The 27308-nt window shown below is 44.1% G+C and overlaps 1 protein-coding gene and 1 pseudogene across 11 annotated transcripts in view; one reads left to right on the top strand and one right to left on the bottom strand.

Moving 5' to 3' along the window:
* CHCHD5 (coiled-coil-helix-coiled-coil-helix domain containing 5) overlaps positions 1 to 27308 on the top strand; it is a 68018-nt gene that overhangs the window by 20050 nt on the left and 20660 nt on the right. For 2 of the 11 annotated variants that reach the window (XR_015136825.1, XR_015136821.1), the window contains 2 exons: positions 7395 to 7471; positions 12192 to 13863. The exons of 2 other annotated variants lie outside the window; for them this stretch is intronic. Coding sequence is in view for 2 of the 9 variants with exons in the window: in XM_086326662.1 (XP_086182788.1) it covers positions 12192 to 12212 (21 nt within the window). In the remaining 7 variants the exon portion in view is untranslated. Of the gene's footprint in view, positions 1 to 7394; positions 7472 to 9573; positions 10205 to 10992; positions 11724 to 12191; positions 13864 to 27308 lie in introns of those variants that run through there. 7 more of the 11 variants (XR_015136827.1, XR_015136824.1, XR_015136826.1 and 4 more) reach the window with 4 other exon arrangements.
* Positions 19909 to 22774, bottom strand: LOC147363204 (uncharacterized; annotated as a pseudogene).

The following is a 27308-nucleotide window of genomic DNA, read 5'->3' as shown; positions in this document are numbered from 1 at the left end:
TCATGTCCGACTCTGTGCAACCCCATAGATGGCAGCCCACCAGGCTCCGTCATCCCTGGGATTCTCCAGGCAAGAACACTGGAGTGGGTTGCCATTTCCTTCTCCAGTGCATGAAAGTGAAAAGTGAAAAGTGAAAGTGAAGTCGCTTAGTCGTGCCTGACTTTTGAGGCCCCTCCATCCGTGGGATTTTCCAGGCAAGAGTATTGGAGTGGGGTGCCATTGCCTTCTCCATATTTACTTACTTACTTAACCCCAAACTCCCAGTCTAACCCTCCCCTTTCTCTCCCCTCCCTTTGCAAACACAAGTCTGCTCTGTCTGTGAGTCTTCAGTATGGTAATTTCTAGGTCCATCCATGCAAATGGCAAAACAAAACAAAACTTAAGTCAGTTTCTCCCAGGCCTTCTCTTGACTAAATCTTAACCTTGGCTGCCATCCTATGTCCAACCTGCACTGCCTAGTCTTAGCAAAGAATCCTCTGAATTAATTTAGGGAGAATTCCCTCAGTTGGTGCTAGTGGTAAAGAATCTGCCTGCCCAGGAGACTCAAGAGATTCAGGTTCAATCCCCTGGAGAAGAGAATGGTAACCCACTGCAGTATTCTCGCCTGTTAAATCCCATGGACAAAGGAGCCTGGTGGGCTACAATCTGTAGGGTCACAGTCAGGTGTAACTGAGCACTGCACTGAGCCCTGACTTTTGAGAAGTGATCAACTTCCTCATCCCCCACCTTTGATATGTATGTCCTTCACCTGCTTTAACAGCAAGAATTCTGCTGTCAGTTTAACAAGAATCCTTTGAAGTCTCCTCTCAGTCATTTTATATCCACTGAGCCCTTCAAGCTGCCTTTTGGCTATAAATCCCCCTTGTCCTGGTGTGTTCAGAGTTGAGTCAGATCTCTCTTCCCTTTTGCAATACTCCTGTTGCAATAGTCCCAAGGAAAGTCTTTTTTTTTTTTTTAACCATTTTAACAAGTGTCAGAGTTAACCTTTAACCTTGCTCCTCATTCCCTGAAATTTGTATTCCCATGTCTTTCTTTACTTCTGCAGGCCTCTTCCTGCCTCTCTGGCCATCCCTTCACCTGCTCCCACCCCTGGTGATATTCTTCAAGGCTTAAACCAGGCCTCTGCTATCCTGTACTCTCTGCAAGGATGTAATTTGTTATAGAGAATTTCAAACAATTCATTAGGTCACAGATGGTTTCCTTGAGCCCGAATCTCTGCCACAGGCTTCCTCCGACTACCTGAATTTTTTTTTTAGTTAATTTATTTTTCACTGTTACTGGACCTTTGATGTTGCACACGGGCTTTCTTTAGTTTCGGCGAGCTGGGGCTACTCTGTTTCAGTGGTTGGGCATGTCATTGCAGTGGCTCCCCTTGTTGTGACGCACAGGTTCTAGGTACGCAAGCTCAGTAGTTGCGGCTCGTGGGCCTTAGAGCACAGGCTCAGTAGTTGTGGCGCATGGGCTTACTTGCTCCACAGCATGTGGAATCTTCCCAGACCAGGGACCAAACCCGTGTCCCCTGCATTGGTAGGTGGATTCTCATCCACTGTGCCACTAGGGAAGTCCCGGACTATATAGACTTCTCTTCAGATTTTTCAAAGGGAATATTCGCCATCTAGAACTAAAAGCATCATCTTCCCCAACCTGTCATTTCCTTCTGCCCCCTTGCTCTTTCTAGAGGCCATATCATTGTACCTGGGTGTGGAGTGATCTTGCTCCCAATGGCCAGTGTAGTGTGTTTAGTTAATTTCATCTCATCATTCATACTTAAGCTAAGCCCAGAGTCTCTTAGAGAGTCTGCTCTGTCCCTACACTCCTCAGAGTTCAGGTTCCACAACTGTATGTTTCCACAGCAGTACCATAAGCCTCTCATTCATGACCCCGCTTGAAAGAGGGAACCTCAGACAAATCTACATGGAGCATCTGCAAAACAAACATTTCAGACTCTTCAAAAATGCCAGTGTCATGAAAGACAGAAAAAGTTCAGGGACTGGTGCAAAAGACACATTGCTGGATTATCTCCAAGCCATTACAATATTGGCATGTGAGCATGCTCAGTCGATCAGTCTTGTCCGACTCTTTGTGACTCTTTGGACTGTAGCCCACCAGGCTTCTCTGTCCATGGGATTTCCCAGGCAAGAATATTGGAGTGGGTTGCCATTTCCTCCATCCAGGGGATCTTCCTGACTCAGGAATAGAACCCAGGACTCCATCTCCTGCACTGGCAAGCAGATTCTCTACCACTGAGACACCTGTATATTAGATAATAAATGTTAAATGATTTGGACGATGATGATACTGAGTTAATATATGAGAATAATAGGGAATTTCCCTGTAGTCCAGTGGTTAGGACTCCAAGCTCTCACTGCCAAGGGTGTGGGTTCCATCTCTTGTCAGGGAACTAGGATTCCACATGACACATGGCTTGGCAAAAAAAAAAAGTTGCTTAATATATGAGAATTATGATATATAATATATAAGAATTCTTTAGGAGAAAAACATCGAAGTGCCTTGGCATGAATTCCAATAAGAAATGTAACTTATTCTCAAATAATTCAGAAAAAAATGTCAGTGTATATATCTATATACCTATAAATATAGGTGTATACATATATGCTATATTTACCATTCACATATATACATGTATATGTTCATATTATATGTAATCAAGGGGCTTCCCTGGTACCTTGGACAGTAAAGAACCTGTCTGCAATGCAGGAGATCTGAGTTTGATCCCTGGGTTGTGAAAATCCCCTGGAGAAGGAAATGGCAGCCCACTCCAGTTTTCTTGCTGGGAGAATCCCATGGACAGAGAAGCCTGGCGGGCTACAGTCCAAGGAATTGCAAAGAGTCAGACATGACTGAGTGACTCACACACACACAAACATATCTAGCTATCTATAGAGAAATCATGTATAAAAAGGCTAACAATAAATCAAAGTAAAGGGTATATTGTATTATTTTTGCAACATTTATAGGTTTGAAGTTTTCCAAAATAAAAAAATTGAGGAAAATTAATAAACATGTAAAGTGTAAAAGACTCTACACATGGACATCACCAGATGGCCAACACAGAAATCAGACTGATTATATTCTTTGCAGCCAAAGATGGAGAAGCTCTATATATACCAGGAGCAGACTGTGGCTCAGATCATGAGTTCCTTATTGCCAAATTCAGACTTAAATTGAAGAAAGTGGGGATAACCACTAGACCATTCAGGTATGACCTAAATCAAATCCCTTATGATTATACAGTGGAAGTGACAAATAGATCAAGGGATTAGATCTGATAGACAGAGTGCCTGATGAACTATGGATGGAGGTTCGTGACATTGTACAGGAGACAGAGATCAAGACCATCCCCAAGAAAAAGAAATGCAAAAAAGCAAAATGGCTGTCTGGGGAGGCCTTACAAATAGCTGTGAAAAGAAGAGAAGCCAAAAGCAAAGGAGAAAAGGAAAGATATACCCATTTGAATGCAGAGTTCCAAAGAATAGCAAGGAGAGATAATAAAGCCTTCTTCGGTGATAGGTGCAAAGAAATAGAGGAAAACAACAGAATGGGAAAGACTAGAGATCTCGTCAAGAAAATTAAAGATACCAAGGGAACATTTCATGCAAAGATGGGTTCAATAAAGGACAGAAATGGTATGGACCTAACAGAAGCAGAAGATATTAAGAAGAGGTGGCAAGAATACACAGAAGAACTATACAAAAAAGATCTTCATGACCCAGATAATCACGATGGTGTGATGACTCACCTAGAGCCAGACATCCTGGAATTTGAAGTCAAGTAGGCCTTAGGAAGGCAATGGCACCCCACTCCAGTACTCTTGCCTGGAAAATCCCATGGACGGAGGAGCCTGGTGGGCTGCAGTCCATGGGGTCACTAAGAGTCAGACACGACTGAGCGACTTGACTTTCACTTTTCACTTTCATGCATTGGAGAAGGAAATGGCAACCCACTCCAGTGTTCTTGCCTGGAGAATCCCAGGGACGGGGGAGCCTAGTGGGCTGCCGTCTCTGGGGTCGCACAGAGTTGGATACGACTGAAGTGACTTAGCAGCAGACCTTAGGAAGCATTACTACGAACAAAGCTAGTGGAGGTGATGGAATTCCAGTTGAGCTATTTCAAATCCTAAAAGATGATGCTATGAAAGTATTGCATTCAATATGTCAACAAATTTGGAAAATTCAGCAGTGGCCACAAGACTGGAAAAGGTCAGTTTTCATTCCAATCCCAAAGAAAGGGAATGCCAAAGAATGCTCAAATTACCTCACAATTGCAGTCATCTCACATACTAGTAAAGTAATGCTCAAAATTCTCCAAGCCAGGCTTCAGCAATATGTGAACAGCAAACTTCCAGATGTTTAAGCTGGTTTTAGAAAAGGCAGAGGAACCAGAGATCAAATTGCCAACATCTGCTAGATCATGGAAAAAGCAAGAGAGTTCCAGAAAAACATCTATGTCTGCTTTATTGACTATGCCAAAGCCTTTGACTGTGTGGATTGCAACAAACTGGAAATTTCTGAAAGAGATGGGAATACCAGACCACCTGACCTGCCTCTTGAGAAACTTGTATGCAGGTCAGGAAGCAACAGTTAGAACTGGACATGGAACAACAGACTGGTTCCAAATAGGAAAAGGAGTATGTCAAGGCTGTATATTGTCACCCTGCTTATTTAACTTCTATGCAGAGTACATCATGAGAAACGCTGGGCTGGATGAAGCACAAACTGGAATCAAGACTGCCGGGAGAAATATCAATAACCTCAGATATGCAGATGACACCACCCTTATGGCAGAAAGAGAAGAAGAACTAAAGAGCCTCTAGATGAAAGTGAAAGAGGAGAGTGAAAATGTTGGCTTAAAGCTCAACATTCAGAAAACTAAGATCATGGCATCTGGTCCCATCACTTCATGGCAAATAGATGGGAAAACAGTGGAAATAGTGGCTGACCTGATTTTTGGGGGGCTCCAAAATCACTGCAGATGGTGATTGCAGCCATGAAATTAAAAGACACTTACTCCTTGGAAGGAAAATTATGTCCAACCTAGACAGCATATCGAAAAGCAGAGACATTACTTTGCTGACAAAGGTCCATTTGGTCAAAGCTATGGTTTTTCCAGTGGTCATGTATGGATGTGAGAGTAGGACTATAAAGAAAGCTGAGCGCCAAAAAATTGATGCTTTTGAACTGTGGTGTTGGAGAAGACTCTTGAGAGTCCCTTGGACTGCAAGGAGATCCAACCAGTCCATCCTAAAGGAGATCAGTCCTGGGTGTTCATTGGAAGGACTCATGTTGAAGCTGAAACTCCAGTATTTTGGCCCCCTGATGCGAAGAGCAGACTCATTTGAAAAGACCCTGATGCTGGGCAAGATTGATGGCAGGAGGAGAAGGGGACGACAGAGGATGAGATGGTTGGATGGCATATCTGACTCAATGGACATGAGTTTCGGTGGACTCTGGGAGTTGGTAATGGACAGGGAGGCCTGGCGTGATGCGGTTCATGGGGTCGCAAAGAGTCGGACACAACTGAGCAACTGAACTGAAAGTGTAAAAAGCTTTGGAGAAAGAAAATAAAGTTTTGGAGAAGAACTTCTTGATAACAGTCATTCAGGCCATGTTGTCATCCTCTTGTTTTCATATACAGTCCCAAAAGATGGACTTAAAAAAAGAAAATCTGAGATGCAATTTAGTGATTTAAAATACAATCAAATCGATAACACTCTAATTGTTCAAAGTCATAGAAATATAGCTTATTTTTTCCAGTTCTTAAGTTGGACATAGACTGTGCAACTGTTTGTTCTATTATATTTTATTTTTTGGCCATGTCTCACAACATGTGTGACCTTAGTTCCCCTACCAAGGATCAAATTCACACCCCCTGCTTTGAAAGTGCAGAGTTTTTACCAGTGGACAGCGAAGGAAGTCCCTGTATTATTTCAAAAAATAAATAAAGCAGGCCATTCAAAAAATAATGATGAGAGTATAAAGGGAAAAAGATTTTGTTTGGTCCAAGTCTGAGGTCTTGAGGTAAACCCACACACATACACACACAAAAGAGGGGATTAGTAAAATTAAACTCTAATGTTAATGAAACAGGAAATAAAAACAAGCAATAAAAGGCTTAGAAGGCTTAGTCCCAAGTTGTTTCTTCAGAAGCCTGATCAAAGAAAAAGAAAGTAAAAGGTTAAAGGAGATGCATTAAAAATTAGAAAGGAAATGTAGCCAGAAATTGCCTGGAAAGTATTGTGTGCCACTCTATTACAAAAATTTCCTGCTGAACATTTAAGGATCAAATCTGACATAAGAGGAAGAAAGCATGAGTATCTCAATTACCACGGAAAAAATGGGAAAGGTGATCAAAGAGCCATATAAAAAACACCCATATACCCTTACTCAATGGGCTTCCTAGGTGGCTCAGTGGTAAAGAATCTGCCTGCCAGGCAGGAGACTTGGGTTCAATCCCTAGATTAGGAAGATCCCCTGGAAAAGGAAATGGCAACCCACTCCAGTATTCTTGCCTGGGAAATCCCATGGGAAGAGAAGCCTGGTGGGCTACAATCCATGGGGTCTCAAGAGTGAGACACAACTGAGTGACTAAACAAAAAAACAGACTCAGATTTTCTTATTGCTAAGATTTTACCTCCCTTGCCTTATTGTTTGTTCTCTATGTATATTCTTAACATTTTTTTTCCAGAACAATTTGAGAATAAATTGCAAACATCATGGCCCTTTAATCCTTATGTGATACAAAGTGCACTTGTGGCAGTGAAAAATTCACTGGTGGGGTCCTCCATAGGCTAGGATGACAGTAAGACACGGTAACAGCAAACTGGACTCCCTGGTGTTACTGGAAATCACGAGATTCTGAAATAGCAGAGGCAAGTGGGAGCACTTAACCATCAGAGGCAGGGTGGACATAATTACTGGAACGGGCAGCAGTCTTGCAGTGGCAACCAGGGTGTCTTGATAGACAGAGACCTAGGGCAATGGCTAATGATCCATAATGTCTTTGGGGAAGAGATATGATGGCATCTGAATATTGTTTGGTTGTGTAACCAGAAAACATGGAGAGCTGGGAAGCAAAAGCCTGGTGCCTTTCACTTCAATGGAAAATTACAAGTTTTTACCCGGTTTCTAGATGAGTCAGTTTTTAGACTGACAGACAGGCATTCCAGTTCCCTGTGAGGAAGGAGCTGGTGAGGCCACTGCAAAAAAGTACAATATTCCTTTAGTTTTTTCGTAAACAGGCCTGTGACTGTTTTCTAGAGAAACTGTCCACCACAGAAAAGGGAATACAGAGGCTTCTTATAGGTGGCAAGGCCAGCAGAATACATTGACTGTCCTGCCCCGGTGCTGTGTTAACTCTCCTGCTTTCTATTACAGCATAATCCACAGGGATCTTAATCATCTTGATATTCTATGGCACATGGTACTAACTGAATTTTGTTGAACCAAATACGGTAAGTATTCTGGATGCCCAGATACCAGCTAGCAGGGGAAAAAAAAAACTTTCCCCCAAATTCAAAGTGTTTGCTATATTGGTGAAATTTTTATGAACCCACTGGTTTGGAACAAATGCTATACCTTAAGTACCTCCATCACTATGGAAGATGCAGATAGTATTAAAAAAGAAAGAAATAGTATTTGGGGGAACTCTGAGACAAAACAGCACTGATTCATTTACTTTCTAGTTCAAACAATGTCCAGAGGAAGAGGAGATTTCTCGTGGATCCAAAGCACAAGGCACATTGCCTGCCCCTTGGCCACTGAACGTAGCAGCAGCACCTGTGGTGCCCAGGTGTCCATGATAGGTAAAGATACCATGTGGAGTCAGGAAGGGCCAGTAGGAGGTTTGCAGCACGGACCTCTAGGGATCTGGAACAGTTGTCAATGTGTGTATGTGGGTTGGAGACCCCCTTGTTGTTCAGTCGCTCAGTCGTATCCAATTGTTTGCAATCCCATGGAATACAGCATGCTAGGCCTCCCTGTCCTTCAACATCTCCCAGAGTTTGCTCAAACTCATGTCCATCGAGTTGGTGATGCCATCCAACCATCTTATCCTCTGTCATCCTCTTCTCCTCTTGCCCTCAATCTTTCCCAGCATCAGGGTATTTTCCAGTGAGTCGGCTCTTCGCATCAGGTGCCCAGAGTATTGGAGTTTCAGCTTCAGCACCAGTCCTTCCAATAAATATTCAGGGTTGATTTCTGGAACTTCCCCAATGGCTCAGCGGGTAAAGAATCTGCTTGCAATGCAGGAGACCCAGGTTCGATCCCTGGGTTGGGAAGATTTCCTGGAGAAGGAAAGGGCAACCCACTCCAGTATTCTTGCCTGGGAAATCCCATGTACAGAGGGGAGTGGCAGGCTACAGTCCAAAGGGTTACAAAGAGTTGGACAGGACTGAGTGATCAAGCATACATAGTTGCTTAAAGTTATGTTTTATCTGGGGACCTTACTGAGGACTGCAGTATATGGGAGACAGCCTCTCAGATTCTTAGGCACTGTTCCAAAGAGGTAAAGGAGGAGACAGTATATATAGGAATTTTTGCTGGAGAAGAACAAAACCCATGTAGTTGAACATCAAAAGACTACTGCTAATCAGAAGAAAACCCAAACATCTCAGGTTAATAATTTTAGTGTTTTTCTATACATGAGAAGCAATAATCCAGGCTCATTGAAATTATTCTTTTGATATGCATCTTAATTGTCTAGGAACAATATCTATTTTTCTCCATCCTGAAGAATTCTCCTTAGGGAACACGTGCAGTAGCTGATGGCTCTATGGCAGGCAACATTCATAGTTTACTGGAATGGCAGATGGTTTTCTTTTAAGTAGTATTTTATTCTAAGAATATACAACATTGGAGACAAAGGGATTTTTTTTTAATTGGAGGACAACTGGTTTACAATGTGTTGATTTCTGCCATATAACAACTCAAATCAATCATAGTAATATATACATCCCCTTCTCTTGAGCCTTCCTCCATTCCCCACATCCCACTTCTCTAGGTCATAGCAGAGCTGGGATCCCTGTGTTATATATCAGCTTCACACTAGTTATCTATTTTACACACTATGGGGTATATATATGTCAATAGTACTTTCTCCACTCATCCTACCCACCTCTTCTCCCACTGTGTCCACAAATTCCTTCTCTACATCTGTGTCTCCATTTCATCTTCAGAAATACATTCATCCGCAAAGGGACATTTTAACCAAATACAATTTTTTTCCCCCTGGAATAGCAGTTTTTGTCCACGTACAATTTGTATTTTGAGAGAAGAGGCCTGAAGTAGGTATGTGTATGAACTCCTGAGGTGTGGTGAGTAGTTTGGCTAGGAGGTCAGGGACCTAGAAAAAGTAAGACGGGAAGATTAGAGACAAAGGGGTATGAACCTGTGTGCATGAGCACAGGATGTGTGTATCTTTGTGTTTCAAGTCAGGGCCCACCAAAAGCATCCGCCTCAGAAGATAAACTCAGCAGCCATGTGAACAGGGTGACATAACAGGTGAATATCAGCTAGCCTCTGTCTTTCGTAACCCCATTGTTTGTCTGGCTGACAGCTGGAGAAACAGGATGGACTCCTTCTGTCCAAGAGTGATCAAACAACATTTACCGTGTCACCAGCTGTGCCATGTGGTGCCATCCCTGGGAGGAAAGCAGCCAGTCTCTTGGTGGCAGATTGATTACATCTAATCTGTTCTGGACATGACAGTGATTAATTTTTTTTTTTTAGTTGGGATATAATTGCTTTACAATGTTGTGTTAATTCTGCTGTACAACAAAGTGAGTCAGCTATAATATGCATATATACCCTCCCTCTTGGGCTTCCCTCCCGTCCCCATCCCCTCATCCCCCCCCCATTCTTTTTATTTATTATTTATTTATTTGGGCCACAGGTGGCTGAGTGGCACAGAATCCACCTGCTATTACAGGAGACATGGGTTTGATCCCTGAGTCAGAGAGATCACCTGGAGAAGGAAATGGCAACCCACTCCAGTGTTTTTGCTTGGGAAATCCCATGGACAGAGGAGCCTGACGGACTACAGTCCATGGGGTCACATACAGTTGGACATGACTTAGCTACTAAACAACGACAACAGTTCATTTATTTATTTGGCTGTGTTGGGTCTTGGTTGCAGCATGTGAGAACTGCCATCTTTGTTTCGTCATGGAAACTCTTTGTTGAGGGCTGTGGAATCTAGTTCCCTGACCAGAGATTGAATCTGGTTCCCCTGCACTGTGGGGGAAGAGTCTTAGCCACTAGACCACCAAGGAAGTCCCCCACCCATTCTTACTAAAGTTTATGCCTACTGCACACCTGGTTGTAGTTCACTGCCTGCAATGAATGTCTCTACCAGCACCACTGTGAGGGGTCATGGAAGGCTTGATTATCCTTGAGTGTGAATGAGACATAACAATGGGTACTAATTATAATAATGGGATTCACTAGTTCTACCATATATCAGACCTCCCAAAAGCAGCCAACCAGGTAAATATTTGGATGACCCATTAAAACCTCAGCCCTGGTGCCATTTTAGGAACAACATTTAGAGTTAAGACATTCTTCTTTCTCCAGGGATGCAGCCTATGCATTGTATCAATGACCAGAATATGCAGGTTCTGGAATCAAGGGGAAGAATCAAGAGTGCCTTTTCTCACCACAACTCATAATAAGCAGGTTGTCAACCTGAGGCTCTACTGGAACCAAGGGCCTGGTTTACAGAAAATGAATGCTTGTTCCAGGGGATGAAGTAAGGTTTCGACTCTTTTGGGTTTCTTTTGTCTTTTTTGCAACTTCTTACATCAGATATTTTTCCAGTATTCTTGCCTGGGAAATCCCATGGACACAGGAGCCTTGCAGGCTACAGTCCATGGGATTGCAAAGAGTCAGACACAACTGAGCAACTAAGCTTTCCTTTCCCACTAAGTAGGATATTTACATGAATCTCTAATTTGCAGCTTTTATTTTTCTGTAACAGGAGCATTTAAGACTATGAATATCTAAGGAGTGTTTGTGGAGACTTCCCTGGTGGTCCAGTGGCTACAACTCCTCGCTCCCAATGCAGAGGGCCCAGGTTCAATCCCTGGTCAGGGAACTAGATCCCACATACTGCAACTAAAGATCCCGCGTGCCTTAACTAAGACTCAGCATGTCCAAATGAGTAAATTAATTAATTTTAAAAATGGTGTTTGTGGTATGGTAGTATATTGTCATTATTTCTGCATACTAAGTGATTTCCACAATAGTTTCTTCTTTGACATATCAGTTATTTAGAATTTATCTCATGAATTTCCAAATATAGTATTCTTCTAATTTTCTTTCGGTTAATACTTTCTAATTTAAATGGATTACAGTCAAAGAGTGACATCAATCTTTTAAGATTTGAGGAAATTAGCTCCATGAGATCTTTTTTCATAAAAGTTACATGTGAGATTCAAAATAATGTGTATTCCACAACAGTTGTTCTGCTTCAAAGTTAAACTTCCTGGCTGCAGAGTTTAGTTAATATAGTAACGTCTTGATCTAAATATTGCAGAAGGTAATGTGTAAAATATTTCATGGGTGCTAGCTCTGTGAATTTCTCCTGGTAGTTCTGTTCATTTTTTATTTACATACAGTACTTTGAAGCTACTTAGTTAGGCTCACATAAGTCTATACTTCTGTACTAGTTTTATGTTCCTGGTGTAATAAACCTTTTATCATAATGGAGTGATCCTTCTTCTCTCTGGTAATGCTTTTTGCCTTAAATTCTATTTTGCCTGATCATAACATGGCTACATCTGCTTTCTTTCCCTTAGTTTGTCCATATACCCTGTTGTATTCCTTTACTTTGTTAATGTTTTTTTTCTTTTGGCCATGCCACGTGGGGCATGTGGGATCTTAGTTCCTGGACTAGAGATGGAACCTTTGGCCCCTGCAGTGGGAGCTCTGAGTCCTAACCACTGAATCTCCAGGACATTCCCAATCTTTGTTTTTTTTTTAAGTGAAAATGTTCAGTTATTTGTATTTTATATACTCCTTTTAAATTTATATGATAATCAGCTCTTTATTTTATTATCTCTAAAGATTATTTATAATCTCTAAAGAGATTATCATCCCTTTAGATTATTTTATCCATTTTATTTTGTGCTTTATATTTGCCTTCTTTTCTGTTTTTATTCCTCTCTGGTGGCTCAGATGGTAAGAATCTGCCTGTAGTGCAGGAGACCCAGATTTGATCCATGGATTGGTAAGATCCTCTGGAGAAGGAAATGACAACTCACCCAGTGTTCTTGCCTGAAAAATCCCATGGACAGAGAAGCCTGGTGGGCTATAGTCCATGGGGTCACAAAGAGTTGAACATGACTGAGCTATAATTCTTAAAGAGATGGGAATACCAGACACCTGACCTGCCTCTTGAGAAATCTGTATGCAGGTCAAGAAGCAACAGTGAGAACTGGACATGGAACAACAGACTGGTTCCAAATCAGGAAGGGAATATGTCAAGTCTGTATATTGTCACCCTGCTTATTTAACCAGTATGCAGAGTACATCATGCAAAATGCCAGGCTGAATGAAGCACAAACTGGAATTAAGATTGCCGGGAGAAATATCAATAACCTCAGATAGGCAGATGACACCCCCCTTATCGCAGAAACTGAAGAAGAACTAAAGAGCCTCATGTTGAAAGTGAAAGAGGAGAGTGAAAAAGTTGGCTTAAAACTCAACATTCAGAAAACTAAGATCATGGCATCCAATCCCATCACTTCATGGCAAATAGATGGGGAAACAATGGAAACAGTGACAGACTTTATTTTTTGGAATCAAAAATCAGTGCAGATGGTGACTGCAGCCATGAAATTAAAAGAAGCTTGCTCCTTGGAAGAAAAGCTATGACCAACCTAGATAGCATATGAAAAAGCAGAGACATTACTTTGCCAACAAAGATCCTTCTAGTCAAAGCTATGGTTTTTTCAGTAGTCATGTATGGATGTGAGTGCCGAAGAATTGATGCTTTTGAACTGTGGTGTTGGAGAAGACTCTTAAGAGTCCCTTGGAATGCAAGGAGATCAAAGCAGTGAATCCTAAACGAAATCAGTCCTGAATATTCGTTGGAGGGACTGATGCTGAAGCTGAAACTCCAGTACTTTGGCCACCTGATGCGAAGAACTGACTCAATAGAAAAGACCCTGATGCTGGGCAAGATTGAAGGCAGAAGGAGAAAGGGACAACAGAGGATGAGATGTTTGGATGGCATCACCGATTTGATGGACATGAGTTTGAGCAAGCTCTGGGAGTTGGTGATGGACAGGGAAGCCTGGCGTGCTGCAGTCCATGGGGTCACAAGGAGTCGGACACAACTGAGCAACTGAACTGAACTGAACTGAGCTACTAACACACATTGGCTCCTTTGGGATCGATTAAATATTTTTTCTAATTCCTTTTTAAATTTTTACAAGTATGAGATTTATATATTTTAGCCTAATAATTTTTACCCCAGGTATTTTGACATTCATGATTAACTTGGTAAAATCTAAAATAAATAGCTTTATAGCCTTCAAACCACACAAGGATATTTGAATACATGAACCTCGGTTCCTCCCCTGTTTACCTGTTCATTTTGCTGTTTTATGCCCAGCAGATGGTTTTCTTGTTTTACAGCATCAGTGTTCTTTATTCTTTCCTGTATTTCTGATCTTTTTTGTGGATTGCTTCCCTTCTATCTAAAGTACATTCTTTAGGGACTTCCCTTGTGGTCCAGTGGTTAAGACTCCTCACTTCCAATGCAAGGGTTAGGGTTTGATCCCTGGTTGGGGAACTATGATCCCACATGTGGTGTGGCCAAAAAATAATAAATATGTAAAGTACATTCGTTAGAATTGCCTGAAGTTCTGTTGGGGACACAACCTTTACAGCACAATACCCATAGAGGGCAGGTTCCTAGAGCTTCTGGGGGTGCTCAAGTACCTTATATAAAGTGGTGTGGTACAATGAATACAGTCAGTCCTTGTATGGGCATGCTTAATCAACTGGTGATGGAAATATTTGTGCACAAATGATGGAGAAAGAGAATATACGGTAAGACGAGACTTCAGGTTGTTAAGTAACAGGAGACTTTCCTGCTCAGGATAACTTGTAACCCAATTGCCTGAAAGATTACTCAGGCCTGAAAATGAGCAAGAAGCTATCTCCAGGAATAAAAGTTAAAATGTTCTTTTAGAGGAAATTGGGCAACTCTGTAGCATCTGCCTATGTCTGCTGGACTTAGATTAATGCCACAGGGCAGGTTACATGTGGGAGGCACAGGCTTAGCCTCAGAAGCTAAGGGTCAAGGCATCTTGGAAGTAGGGGGAAGGAAGCTTAAGGGCCCACAGGTAGGAAGACAGGGAGGTCCCAGCTTTATTTTAAGCTGGAACAAGTTTCCTGTTTAGAAAGTCTGGGAAGGAAGTTTTATATTATAAATGCAAATATCTGTGGTGTGCAGTCAGGCCCCAGGGCATGAGAGAGAGCAGAATCTACAGAGAGAGGCTGAAAAGCTTGCAGAATTAATCCCTCTCATTGCTGTCAAGGTCTTTCGTCCAGTCCATACTTCAGGAGGAGAGAGGGTACAGGAAGTGAACACAGATTCCCAGAGACCCCATCAACCCCATTAGTAGAGGAACACAATTCTGCCTCCCCCACCAGCCCTGGTCTAGTGAGGACAGCCGTAGCTGATTTTCTCACTGATGCTGCTGGCCCTTTTCACCAGTGCATCCTTACTGCTTAGGTATTTAGAATGCTCTCCAGGTCCTCCTGTGGGTTTTCTGTCCTTAGTGATATATCTGTTCCAGTATGCCCACTTCGCTGAGCCTTTGACCTCTTCACCCGCTCTTTGCCATGGTGGTTCTGGCAGTTCTACTTCACTTAGTGGAGGCCATGGCTTTTCTGAGCTTCCATGAACCAGGGAAATAGAGCATCAGCACCGTCTCCAGCTCCTCGCCAGGGTGTAAGTCCTATACCATACGGCAGGGCTCCCAAATCAGCAGCGTGTTCTTTACCCAACTTTATGTTTCATCTCACCCAGTGCAGCATGAGGAGAATATAGTCCCAGGTCTGTCCCCTAGCTCCTGCTGGGCACACTTGGGCCATGTCCTGCAGTTCCTTTGATAGACAATTCCTTCCTCCCCTCAGCAGACCCAGTATCTTTCTGTCAAGTAGCGAGTGATCCCTAAACAGCTGTAAAGTATTAGGCACAGGCAAGGCCTGGCTGGTAAAGAAGGAAGGAGTCACTAATAAGGACCTATTGTATACCACAGGGAACTCTACTTAACACTCTGTAATGACCCATATGGAAAGAGAATCTTAAAAAGAGTGGATATATGTATGTAAGTGCAGGAGGAGAAGGGGGCGACAGAGGATGAGATGGTTGGATGGCATCACTGACTTAGTGGACATGAGTTTGAGCAAACTCCAGGACATAATAAACGACAGGGAAGCCTGGCATGCTTCAGCCTATAGGGTCGCAAAGAGTCTGACATGACAGTGACTGAACAAAAACATAACTGACTCACTTTGCTGTACACCTGAAACTAACACAACACTGAAAATCCATTATACTCTGATAAGCATTTTAAAAGGACTTCGCTGGTTGTCCAGTGAAGAATCTGCCTGCCAATGCAGGAGACCTGGGGTTGATCCCTGATCTGGGACGATCCCATGCGCTGTGGAACAACTAAGCCCATGCACCACAACTACTGAAGCCTGTATGCCTTAGAGCCTGTGCTCCGCAAAAAGCCACCACAATGAGAAGCCTGTGCACTGCAAGGAAGACCCAGTGCAGTCAAAAAAAAGAAATAATTTAAAAAAAAAGAAAAAATGAGCCCATTTTCAGGTTAGGCCATTTATTACTCACATAGAAAGTGAAGTGTGAAAGTCAGAGGTCCCAGATCGCTGTGGTCCTTGTGCAGGGTGACAGCTAAACAAAAGGGGCCCAATGCAGTAATGTGGATGCTGCCTGGTACACAGCTTAGAGCTGCAGCCATGCTCCACACAGGAGGAGGGGTGGTGGGCAGAATTCCAAGTGGCTCTGAGTCCCACCTGCTGCTGTACTCGCCTTCCCTGTATAACCTCCTCCCCTTGAGTGTGGGTGCCCCCTCTCCTTGCAGAGGTGCTCTGGGCAGGGTAGGCAGAGCCCATAGAGGGTGTCTGTGTTGACTTACCCTCATTCTCCAACACTGCTGGCCTGTAACGCTGACCAGACAGGTAAGGTGAATGCAGATGTTGTAGAAATCCCTAGACCCGCATCTTTCAAATCTTTTTGGAACTAATCTCCATAATATCCCCAGTGGTACACAGTTACTTTTAGGTTAATGTCTTGGCTGTGGGAGGCCCTTTCCAGGACTCCATTTGGCCATTCCTCCCAACATATACCTTATTCCTCTTGCAAAGGATGCAAGGCTGGCAAAACAGCCATAAGGTGTGTCTAGGATCCCACTAGACACACTTGACACTCTGTGAGATGGATGGACTCTGGCCAAGACTTATCTCCCTCCTGACCTCCCAAAGCCTCTCTCTCTCTCTCCAGAGACTCCTAGTCCTCCAGGGATTAGGCTCAGATAAGCACTAGTATCTACAAATGTGGCTTTCAGTAAAATGAGCACAGACTGAGATTAAAAAATCCAATTCCAGCTCCTCTCATCTGCTAGGCATGTACCCGGCAAGATCCTGAAGCTTCCCAAGCCTGTTTGCTCATCTGTAAATTAAAGCCCAAAGTGTTCTTCTGATAGTTTCTTGTTTGTGTTGCTATTATAAAATTGCATACTATGTGCTTTCCACATTGCCTGGAATATAGCCTAATGACTATTACTACCATTCACTTCTTCTTTTGGAAAGGGCTTCCTGGGTGGTGCTAGTGGTAAAGAACCCACCTGCTCAGGCAGGAGACCTTAGAGATGCGAGTTTGATCCCTGGGTCTGGAAGGTCCCCTAAGAGACTCAGGTTTGACCCTGGGTTGGGAAGATCCCCTGGAGAAGGGAATGGCAACTCACTCCAGTATTCTTGCCTGGAGAATCCCATGGACAGAGGAGCCTGGTGGGCTACAGTCCATGGGTTTGCAAAGAGCTGGACATGACTGAAGCAACTTAGCACACATACAGAGAGGAATAAAAACATATATTACTATTTATCTGTATTTTAACAACCCACATCATCAGTTTTTAGTTATTCTTCATTTATTTCCAACTTTTGTTGCTTTTTGATTACACGGGATTTAGGACTAGGTCACCCATCCAGTTGGCTTCCCTCGTGGCTCAGATGGTAAAGAATCTGGCTGCAATTCGGGAGACCCAGGTTTGATCCCTGGGTTGAGAAGATCCCCTAGAGAAGGAAATGGCAACCCAGTCCAGTATTCTTGCCTGGAGAATCCCATTTTTAGGGGAGGGCTACAGTCCATGGGGTCACAAAGTCGGACACAACTGAGTGACTAACACAAACACATGACAGATTGGGTACATTTAAGTCCTCAGGAATTGCCTGAATTGATCCTCATTTTCAAATAATTGAGCTATAAGATTTGTATTTTACTTATCCTATTTTTATTTTTTTAAAGATGTTTTTGACATGGACCATTTGTAAAGTCTTTATTGAATCTGTTACAATGTTACTTCTGTTGTTTATGTTCTGGGTTTTTAGCTGTGAGGCATGTGGAATTTTAGGGCTTTCCAGATCGCTCAGAGGTAAAAGAATCCGCCTGCCAGTGCAGGAGACTCAGAAGATACAAGACATTGGTTCAGTCCCTTGGTCGAGAATCTTTTGGAGTAGGAAATGGCAACCCACTGCAAGGTTCTTGTCAGGAAAATCCCATGGATAGAGGAGGCTGGCAGTCTACAGGCCATGGGGTTGCAAAGAGTCAGACACGACTGAGTGACTGAGCATGCACACACGTGTGGAATCTTAGCTTTCTGACCAGGGATCAAACCCACGTCTCCTGCACTGGAAGGCGGATTCTTAACCAGTGGACTGCCAGGGAAGTCTCTACTTCTACCTTTAGTGGTTCAGTTTTTATAGGTCATACTCCATTTAAAGTAGACTTAACTTTTACTTGTTAACATATAAGCTCTATCCCTAGTCTAGGATTTCATCTGGAAAACATTTTTTTAAGATGCGTAACTCTAAAAAATGTGTGCTTATGACCATAATTGTTAGGAATGTGAATTAGTAAAGTATTTCTGTAGAGCAGATGTGTGTGTATGTATTAATCGCTCAGTAGTGTCTGATTCTTTGGGACTCCATGGACTGTAGCCTGCTGGGCTCCTCTGTCCAAGGAATTCCAGGCAAGAATACTAGAGTGAGTTGCCATTTCCTCCTCCAGGGGTTCTTCCTGACCCAGGGATCCAATCCAGGTCTCCTGCACTGCAGGCAAATTCTTTACCATCTGAGTCACCAGGGAATCCCAGAGCAGACCTTATGGCTAGTTAAAACAAATTTAGGGACTACAGCCCTAGAGTCTAAGATCCAGTGGGACTGGGGGAGGGAACTTAAGAATTTGCATTTCTGACAAGTTCCCACATGATGCTGGTCCTGATGCTGCCAGTCTGGAGACCACTTTGAGAACTACTGATGTAGAGAATTCTAATAACATTTAATTAAAGACAGAAAAACATTCATAGGGAGTTCCCTGTAGTCCAGTGGTTAAGAATCTGCCTTCCAATACAGGGGTCACAGGTCAATTCCTGGTTGGGGAACTAAGATCCCACATGCCTCATGCCCACATGGGCAGCTAAGCCTGTGTGCCTGCGCACCACAATGGAGAACCTTCGTGCCACAATTAAGATGAAACTCAGCCAAATAAATAAATAAATATGAAAAAAATATTCATAAACTCTGATCAAGGATAAATGAAGATGAGCAATCCCAATCCCAACAGCTACTTTGGAGGTTCTCCAGCTGACCCCTGAGGACCTGCTAGAGCCCCACTTGATCATGCAGGGCAAGCACCCCAATGCCAAGGAATGTAGTGAAGGAGTGACTTGGCCAGCGCAGCCCCAGGTTCTCAGGGTGTGGCCAGGATAGCAGAGTGAAAGAGCAGTCAGGACCAGCTCTCAGACCCTGGTTACGTTATTTTTATTGCACTTATCAACATATAGGGCTTCCCTGGTGGCTCAGATGGTAAAGCATCTGCCTGCAATGCAGGAGACCCAGGTTCCATCTCTGGGTTGAGAAGATCCCCTGGAGAAGGGCATGGCAACCCGTTCCAGTATTCTTGCCTGAGAATTCCATGGACAGAGGAGCCTGGCTGGTTAGAGTCCATGGGGTCGCAGAGTCAGACACGATTGAGCAACTAACACTTTCATTTTTCACTTTATCAACATATAACACATCATGGACTTGACAGATTTATCTCTTTTGTTGCCTGATCCCCTCACCTCTCATCAGAATACAGGTTTACTAGGATAGAACTTTTGTAAACAGTGCTTGGATCATAGCAGGTGCTCAATAAGCTTTGACTGGCAATAACCATGTGTCTGGATGTTCACAGCACTACTTTCAAAAGTGGCAGTCTTTCTGTGGGCAAGGGACATGGGGAAAGGAGTAGGGGAGAGCACAGCTTTCTACTGACTCACCTCAGTCCTTTGAATTTTTCCTGTCAGTTATTAAAAACAAGATGACAGGTCCAAGATGGAGTTGCTTATGCTGAGCCCCATGTCACCAAACTAAGCCTTAATTACACTTTTGGCTCTCCCAGCAGTGGAATCTTAACCCAGCCAATCAGGGATCACCTGATTAGCACTAGTGAGGTTATCTGCCTGTGAGACCCCTGCCATCCCCTAAAGTTACCTTACAATAAACAATCTGCTATTTTTTGCCCAGTATAATTTCTTGTTCCTGTTCCTCTTTGCCTATAAAAGGTTTTCATTTTGTACAGTTCCTTGGGGCTCCTTTCTGTCAGAGAGACTGAGCACTGCCAGCTTTGAACAGATTTTTTTTTTAATTTTTGTTACATAAATTAACCCATTTACTATAGGCTTTCAGTGTTATGAAATGGTGACACTTCTACTTGTCCTTCAATTCCTTCCCTTTTCTGATGGCAGACTTTGCTGTGACAGCAGAAATGGCACCAGAAATGGTACCCCAGCATCACCCACTACCGTTTTCATGCAGGAACCACAGAGCCAAATGCCCACCACTCGTCTCTGCATCTTGGTTTTGCCTCAGAAGGAGCAAGTGTACTTGGTACGCTGGCTGACTTCAGTTTTCTTCACCATTTTCCCGAGGGAGGTCCTGTGTTTGCCCACAGTCCCGACCTTCTTGGTGCGTTTCACTATGTCACCACAACCTAGGTCTGAGCCCAGAGAGAGCTAAATCGATTTTTGCTCAAATAACTTCTTGAAGTTCTTAATATGCCTCGGTTTATTTTTTAACACCACATATGTCACCTAGCTTTAGCGCAAAAAATTGATGCTTTTGAAATGTGGTGCTGGAGAAGACTCTTGAGAGTCCCTTGGACTGCAAGGAGATCCAACCAGTCCATTCTGAAGGAGATCAGCCCTGGGATTTCTTTGGAAAGAATGATGCTAAAGCTGAAACTCCAGTACTTCGGCCACCTCATGCGAAGAGTTGACTCATTGGAAAAGACTCTGATGCTGGGAGGGATTGGGGGCAAGAGGAGAAGGGGACGAGAGAGGATGAGATGGCTGGATGGCATCACTGACTTGATGGACGTGAGTCTCAGTGAACTCCAGGAGTTGGTGATGGACAGGGAGGCCGGGCGTGCTGCGATTCATGGGGTCCCAAAGAGTCGGATATGACTGAACGACTGAACTGAACTGATGTCACCTAGCTTTAAAAAAAGATCCCTATTATTAACTAGGAAAAATAAGTTGTAAGAGAAATAGGCATAATAGGAAAAAAAAAAGAAACACACACACATTTAAGTATGGTTTGGTTAGTTAGCACCTGAGACAGGCTTGACGAACATCTTCCCAAGTGGCCTGGACCTGAAGCCCTTTCACAGGCCTCTCGGAACCTGGCCCTCTCCAGGCTCACTCCAGGGGGTCCCGGAGATCTTTTCCAGCCCTTTCTCCTGGCCTACATTATTTACAAGTGTCAAGTAACAACAGTTAATAATTAATGGACAAAAGAGGCCTCGTTAAAGGCCTGGGGCTGCTTCAGGCAGAAGAGACTATCTCAATGTCCAAATGAAGAACCCTGGTGTCCAAAACAGAGACAGAGGAAACATTTAAAGAGAGCGAGAGAAAAAAAATAAAAATAAAGACAGCGAGAAAGGAAAGAAGCTGTGAACTAGACCCAGCGTGACTGGTGGCTCAGATGGTAAAGCATCTGCTTACGATGAGGGAGACCCGGGTTCAGTCCCTGGGTTGGGAAGATCTCCTGGAGAAGGAAATGGCAACCTACTCCAGTATTCTTGCCTGGAAAATCCCATGGATGGAGGAGCCTGTTAGGCTACAGTCCATGGGGTCGCAAAGGGTCAGACACGACTGAGCGACTTCACTTTCACTTGTACTGCTGGGAATGGAGAGCTGGGTTGAGGGGATTAGAAGAGACATGCCTGGTGTGAGTGTTTTAGTTGATCAGTCTTGTCTGACTCTTTGAGACCCTACTGTGGCCAACCAGGCTTATTTGTCCATGGAATTCTCCAGGCCAGAATCCTGGAGTGGGTTGCCATTACCTTCTCCAGGGGATCTTCTTGACCCCCATGGCAGGCAGATTCTTTACCACTGAGCCACCGGGGAAGCCCAGAAAGATGCCTCCGGGGTCCCAAAGAAAGGAGGCCAGGTTGGATCTCCAGTAGAAGCAGCTTGAAACTGGAAGAGCTAGGTAGAAGGACCTATCTATTAGGAATTTCAGAAAGATGCCCAGTACACTGGACCTGTTCTCCTGGACAAAGCCAGGAGAAGTTTCCTTATTTTTATTTTTTAAAATATATATTTACTTATTTGGCTGAACTGGGCCTTAGTTGCAGCACTTGGGGTCTTCGATCTTTGTTGCAGCACGTGGGATCTAGTTCCCTGACCAGGGTTCGAATCCATGCCCTCTGCATTGGAAGCTGGGAGTCTTGGCCACTGGACCACCAAGCAAGTCCCTCAGAAGCAGTTTCTATGGTGGGTAACTGGTGAGCTAGTTATTTATTCCATTAATGTTTAGTGGGCATATCTTTGGGTCAGACCCTATGTCATGAAAAGTCATTCTGATTAAAGGCAAAGGACTTAAGTGACTTGAGACTTTTACTAGAGATCTTTCAGGAGGCACTGATACTTTCTCCAGCTTTTCTGGGAAGGTGGTGGAAAAGCAGAATGCCTTTCCCACCTCCCAGATTCAGGGGGCTCCAGGAGAGAGGGGCACCTCTTTCTTTGGGAAGCAGCTTCTGTACTTGCCCAGCAGAGGGCGGCTGGAACCTGGACACTATGGTTCCAGCCACCAGCTTTAGGACACCAGACAGATGGGAACCTAGCCCCCTCGCTGCCCACTGCAGGTTGGGCGTGATGCCCACTTGCTGGCAGCGATACCGTAGAGAGACAGGAGGCACCGGGAGGTGTCAGAGATGCTGTTTTGAATTCTCTCTAAGCTGTGTCACTTCTGCCTTGTGTAGGCTCAGTCTTGGTGCCTTGCCAGGCTCCTCTTCTCTAGCCTGCTGAGCGAAGGGTCATTTCCTTCTCATCTCAGGGCAGCCTGCTCACCCTGTTTCTAGCCACTGTTGAAAAATCGTTTTGTTCCAGGACACAGACTCCTAGAGCCCCAGAGGTGGGAGGAACTTGCGGTGCTCCTTGTCCAGGAGCTGACATTTCAAATAATTTCAGAGGCAGGTGGGGAGTAGAGCCTCAGTTTGTGATGCCAACTTAGGGTGAGATGGTGGCCATGGTGAACTGGAGAGCCCAGATTTGTGCAAAGTCACCTCTATTCAAGTATTTTTCTTCTTTAAAAAAAGAAACAATTATTATTATTAATCATTTTTGGAGACACCATGTGGCATATAGGATCTTAGTTCCCAGACAAGGAATTGAAACTGTGCCCCCTGCATTGGAAGTGAAGAATCTTAACCACTGGACCACCAGGGAAGTCCCAAAGTGGTTTTCTAATTACAAGTAAAATAAAGCATGGCTTTGGGCTGTGTCAGGATGCTGGCTGCCAGGTCTTCCCCAGCTTGGGGAAAGAAAGGTGGAACTATTGGCCCAGAACAGGGCCCTATTCCCTTTCCCAGGCAAATCCACTCTCTTCCATGATGTTTGTCCCTTGGGGGCGCAGGGTAACCGTATGGAGTGGCAGCAGTTGGGGACAACTTGGGCTCCCAGCTCGGGTTGCCCCGAGGCTACTCATCAATCCTGGATTGCTTCATTTCCTTCCTTGGCCACCGCTCCCCTGTTTGGAGCAGGCAGCCTCCCCCAGAGCACAGGGCACTCCTTTTCCTCGCGGTGAGTCACAACCTCGGAGCTGACTTGGGGCCAGCCTGACTCCTCAGAGTCAGGAGCCTCTCCGCCCACTGCTTTTTCCAATGAATACCTCTAGCTGTGGGCCTCCGCTTCCTCCAGCCGCCTCCCTATGGCTGGGCCCTTTTATTTACTCAGGTTTTTTTTTTTTTTCTCCTTGAAACGAGGTCCTATGGAGAAGTGCCTAGGAGCTTTTCAAACTTGATCCCTCAGATCCCAAGGAGAAATAAGGATTAGAAGCATAAAGGGCTGCTTTCCCATCATGAGCAAAGGTCACTACACATGCTTGGGTGTGGATTTTTAAAAAATGCAATCACAGGAGCTTCCCTGGTGAATCAGTGGTAAAGAATCTGCCTGCCAATGCAGGACACATGGGTTCAGGTTCAATCCCTGATCCGAGAAGACCCCATATGCCTCAGAGCAGCTAAGCCTGTGTGCCTACTGAAGCCTGCCTGCCCTGAAGCCCATGCTCTGCAACAAGAGAAGCCACCATAATGAGTAACCTGTGCACCGCAACTGGAGAGTAACTCCAGCTCTCTGCAGCTAGAAAAAAGCCTTCGTAGCAAGGAAGACCCAGCACAGCCAAAAATAAATAAATAAAATTCTTTAAAGGGATTTCTCCGGTGGTGAAGAATCCACCTTGCAATGCAAGGGACACCGGTTTGATCGACCCCTGGTCTGGGAAGATCCCACGTGCGGTGGGGCAACTATGCCTGTGTGCCACAACTACTGAGCCTGTGCTCTGGAGCCCTTGAGCCACAAGTACTGAGTCGACACTCTGCAACTACTGAAGCCCACACACCCTAGAGCCCACATTCCATAACAAGAGAGTCAGCCCAATGAGAAGCCCACTCACTGTAACTAGAGAGCAGCCCCAACTCTCCGCAACTAGGGAAAGTTCCCTCACTGCAACGAAAACTCAGTACAGCCATAAATAAATAATTAATTATTTTAAAAAATCCAATCATATACTTTTGAGTCAGGCCCTGCGCTCTATGGGAGGATTGACAGGCCACCTGGGCTCTGTGGGGATACTCCATTAGGGCGTGACACTTTCCCTTCAGCCTCTGGGAGTAGCAGGAACTCCCAAATAGCAGGAATGGGGCTGTGGTCCCTTTACCAGTCACAGAGATATACTGGGACCTGGGGCAAGTATTTACAACAGTCCCGTGAAGAATGCCGGCTCTTTCTCACCATGATTAATCCCTTGAGGATTAGCCCCAACTAACCCCATTGTCATGGAGCGCCTGCTTGCAACACCTCCCAAGCTGAAGTGTAAAGATGACTAGGTTCCCGAGAATCAGGTCTCAAAAGAACACAGTCTTGAGAATATCATTTGAGAGGAGGAAATAAGGACCAAAAAAAAAAAAAAACCCTAATGAGATTAGTTACCTGCAGGGCATAGTGGGAACAGGATAAAAGGAAGAAGGAAATAAAGAAGAATGACACTTCTCTGAAATAGCTTTTTGTTCTGACTTGCTTTTGGAACCATTGTAATTATTTTGAAATATTACATATTTCAAAAATAAGTAAAAATGTAATAAAAAATCACAAGGATGGGGAAAACCCTAAGACTGGATAGAGAAATAAGCAAAGTCCTTTGACTTCTATCTTACCAATTTATAGTAAATAACCTATCCCGTGCTGTGTCTTAAACATTTACCTATAGTTTTGTTTAACCTCTGCAGCATCTCTAAATTGTAGGTACTATTACCATCCTAGTTTTACAAGATAGGAAGTCATACCCCAGTGACATTAAGGAAGCGCCCAAGGTCCCAGAGTCTTGAACTCAGATTTTGTATCAGATTTGTGATAGATCTCAGTTCTGAGGTCCTGTTATATATTCAGCTCCATGCCAGGCACAGAAATATAAGTTGGTGTCTCTGGGGTTCCGGGAATTTGTGATCTCAGTGATAAACATTTAACACGACAAAGCTATAAAAATAGGGAAATGAATGAGCCCCTTATTCATAAAGATTTAAAAGGATAAAAAATTTTAGGAGTGCTACGTCCTCCTATGTGGGTTGACTTCCTAGAGGAGATGGGATTTGAATGGCATTTTGGAGGCAGAATTCAAGTAGATGTAAAACAATGGCGAATGAATTGCAGGCAACAGAACCCACTGGGAGCAGAGGTGTGGAGAGGGACTTGGTGTGTGGAGAGCCAAGGAAAAGACCAGCCTTTGCACAAGAATAGACAACACAGAAGGGCACTTTACGACTCTCTAGGGTACCTCTTAAAAACAGTTCAAAGAAAAAAAAAAGTTCAAAGTATAACAGAAAGAAAGTGGATTCTCAGCCCCTCAAAATTAGCCCTTTGCATTGTTAATCAACTGTGTTATTATTCAATCGCTAAGTCGTGTCCGACTCTTAGCATTCCCATGGACTTCATGCAGCCCGCCAGGCTTCCCTGTCCTCCACAGTCCATTGAGTAGGTGATGCTACAATCTTTCCCAGCATCAGGGTCATTTTGTACTCCAATATAAAATAAAAATTTCTTTTAAAAGTTAGCCCTTTGGTTGCTGCATATTAATATTGCCTAGTTCCTTTCCTTTGGAGAAGGCAATGGCACCCCACTCCAGTACTCTTGCCTGGAAAATCCCATGGATGGAGGAACCTGGTAGGCTGCAGTCCACGGGGTCGCTAAGAGTCGGACACGATTGAGCGACTTCACTTTCACTTTTCACTTTCATGTGTTGGAGAAGGAAATGGCAACCCACTCCAGTGTTCTTGCCTGGAGAATCCCAGGGACGGAGGAGCCTGATGGGCTGCTGTCTATGGGGTCGCACAGAGTCGGACATGACTGAAGGGACTTAGCAGCAGCAGTTCCTTTCCAATTATTGGGCTCAGAGGGATGACTAGGAAACTGCTGTGCTGCTAACTCGCTTCAGTTTTGTCTGACTCTTTGACCCTGTGGACTGTAGCCCACCAGGCTCTTTGTCCATGCAGGTTTCTCCAGGCAAGAATATCAGAATGGGTTGCCATACCTTTCTCCAGGGGATCTTCCTGACCCAGGGATCAAACTAGCATCTCTTAGGTCTCCTTCATTGGCAAGCGAGTTCTTTACCACTAGTGCCACCTGGGAAGCCCCTGACTAGGAAAAGGCACACAGTATATTCTGGATCTACAGACAAAAACTGTTTTTGCTTTAAGGGGAAATAGAATCTTAGTCCCTTTGGTTACTTCTGCTTTTCTATTTATACTTTTTTTTTTTTTTTGAAACTTTATCTTATTTTTAAATTAACTTTTATTTGTGTAAAGTTGCTTTTTCCATTTCTTCTTTTACAAGCAGAAAGAGAGGCCAGTCCCTGTATGCTGAGCTGAAAATCAGACCGTCAGCCCTGCTGCATCCTTCTCAGCTAGTTTGCAGGCAGCCCCCCAGGTGTGTAAGGAGGGGTGTTAGGGGGTAGGCTTGGGTTTCCCTGGGGGTTCAGATTGTAAAGAATCTGCCTGCAGTGCAGAAGACCAGGGTTCAATCCCTGGATGGGGACGATCCCCTGGAGAAGAAATGGGTACCCACTCCTGTATTCTTGCCTGGAGAATTCCATGGACAGAGGAGCCTGGCAGACTATAGTCCATGGGGTCGCAGAGTTGGGACTGAGTCACGACTGAGCAGCTAACACACTGTTTTCTCTGAACCCATCCCCTGCTGGAGGATTTAGTACCCAGCAGGGATAAGAGAGGAAAGAAGCCTGGCGGGCAGACACCAATGCTGGGTCTAGCTGGACCACAAGGCAGAAATATGAAGAAAAGCAAAATATGGATAGTCCTATCAGACTAATAAATGGTTAACTGTAGACTAAGTTTTCATCTGGACCAATGTTCACGTAAGTTTGAAAAATCCTTGAACCAGGGACAAACGCAACATTTGGTCCTTCAACTGCTGCCCCACC

This window comes from Bos grunniens, chromosome 11 (assembly GCF_055505025.1).
Source record: "Bos grunniens cultivar Pamir isolate PY7600 chromosome 11, Bosgru_T2T1.0, whole genome shotgun sequence".
Classification (NCBI taxonomy): Eukaryota; Metazoa; Chordata; class Mammalia; order Artiodactyla; family Bovidae; genus Bos; species Bos grunniens.
Note: the sequence above shows the minus strand (reverse complement) of the source record. Positions and strands in the feature narration are given on the sequence as shown.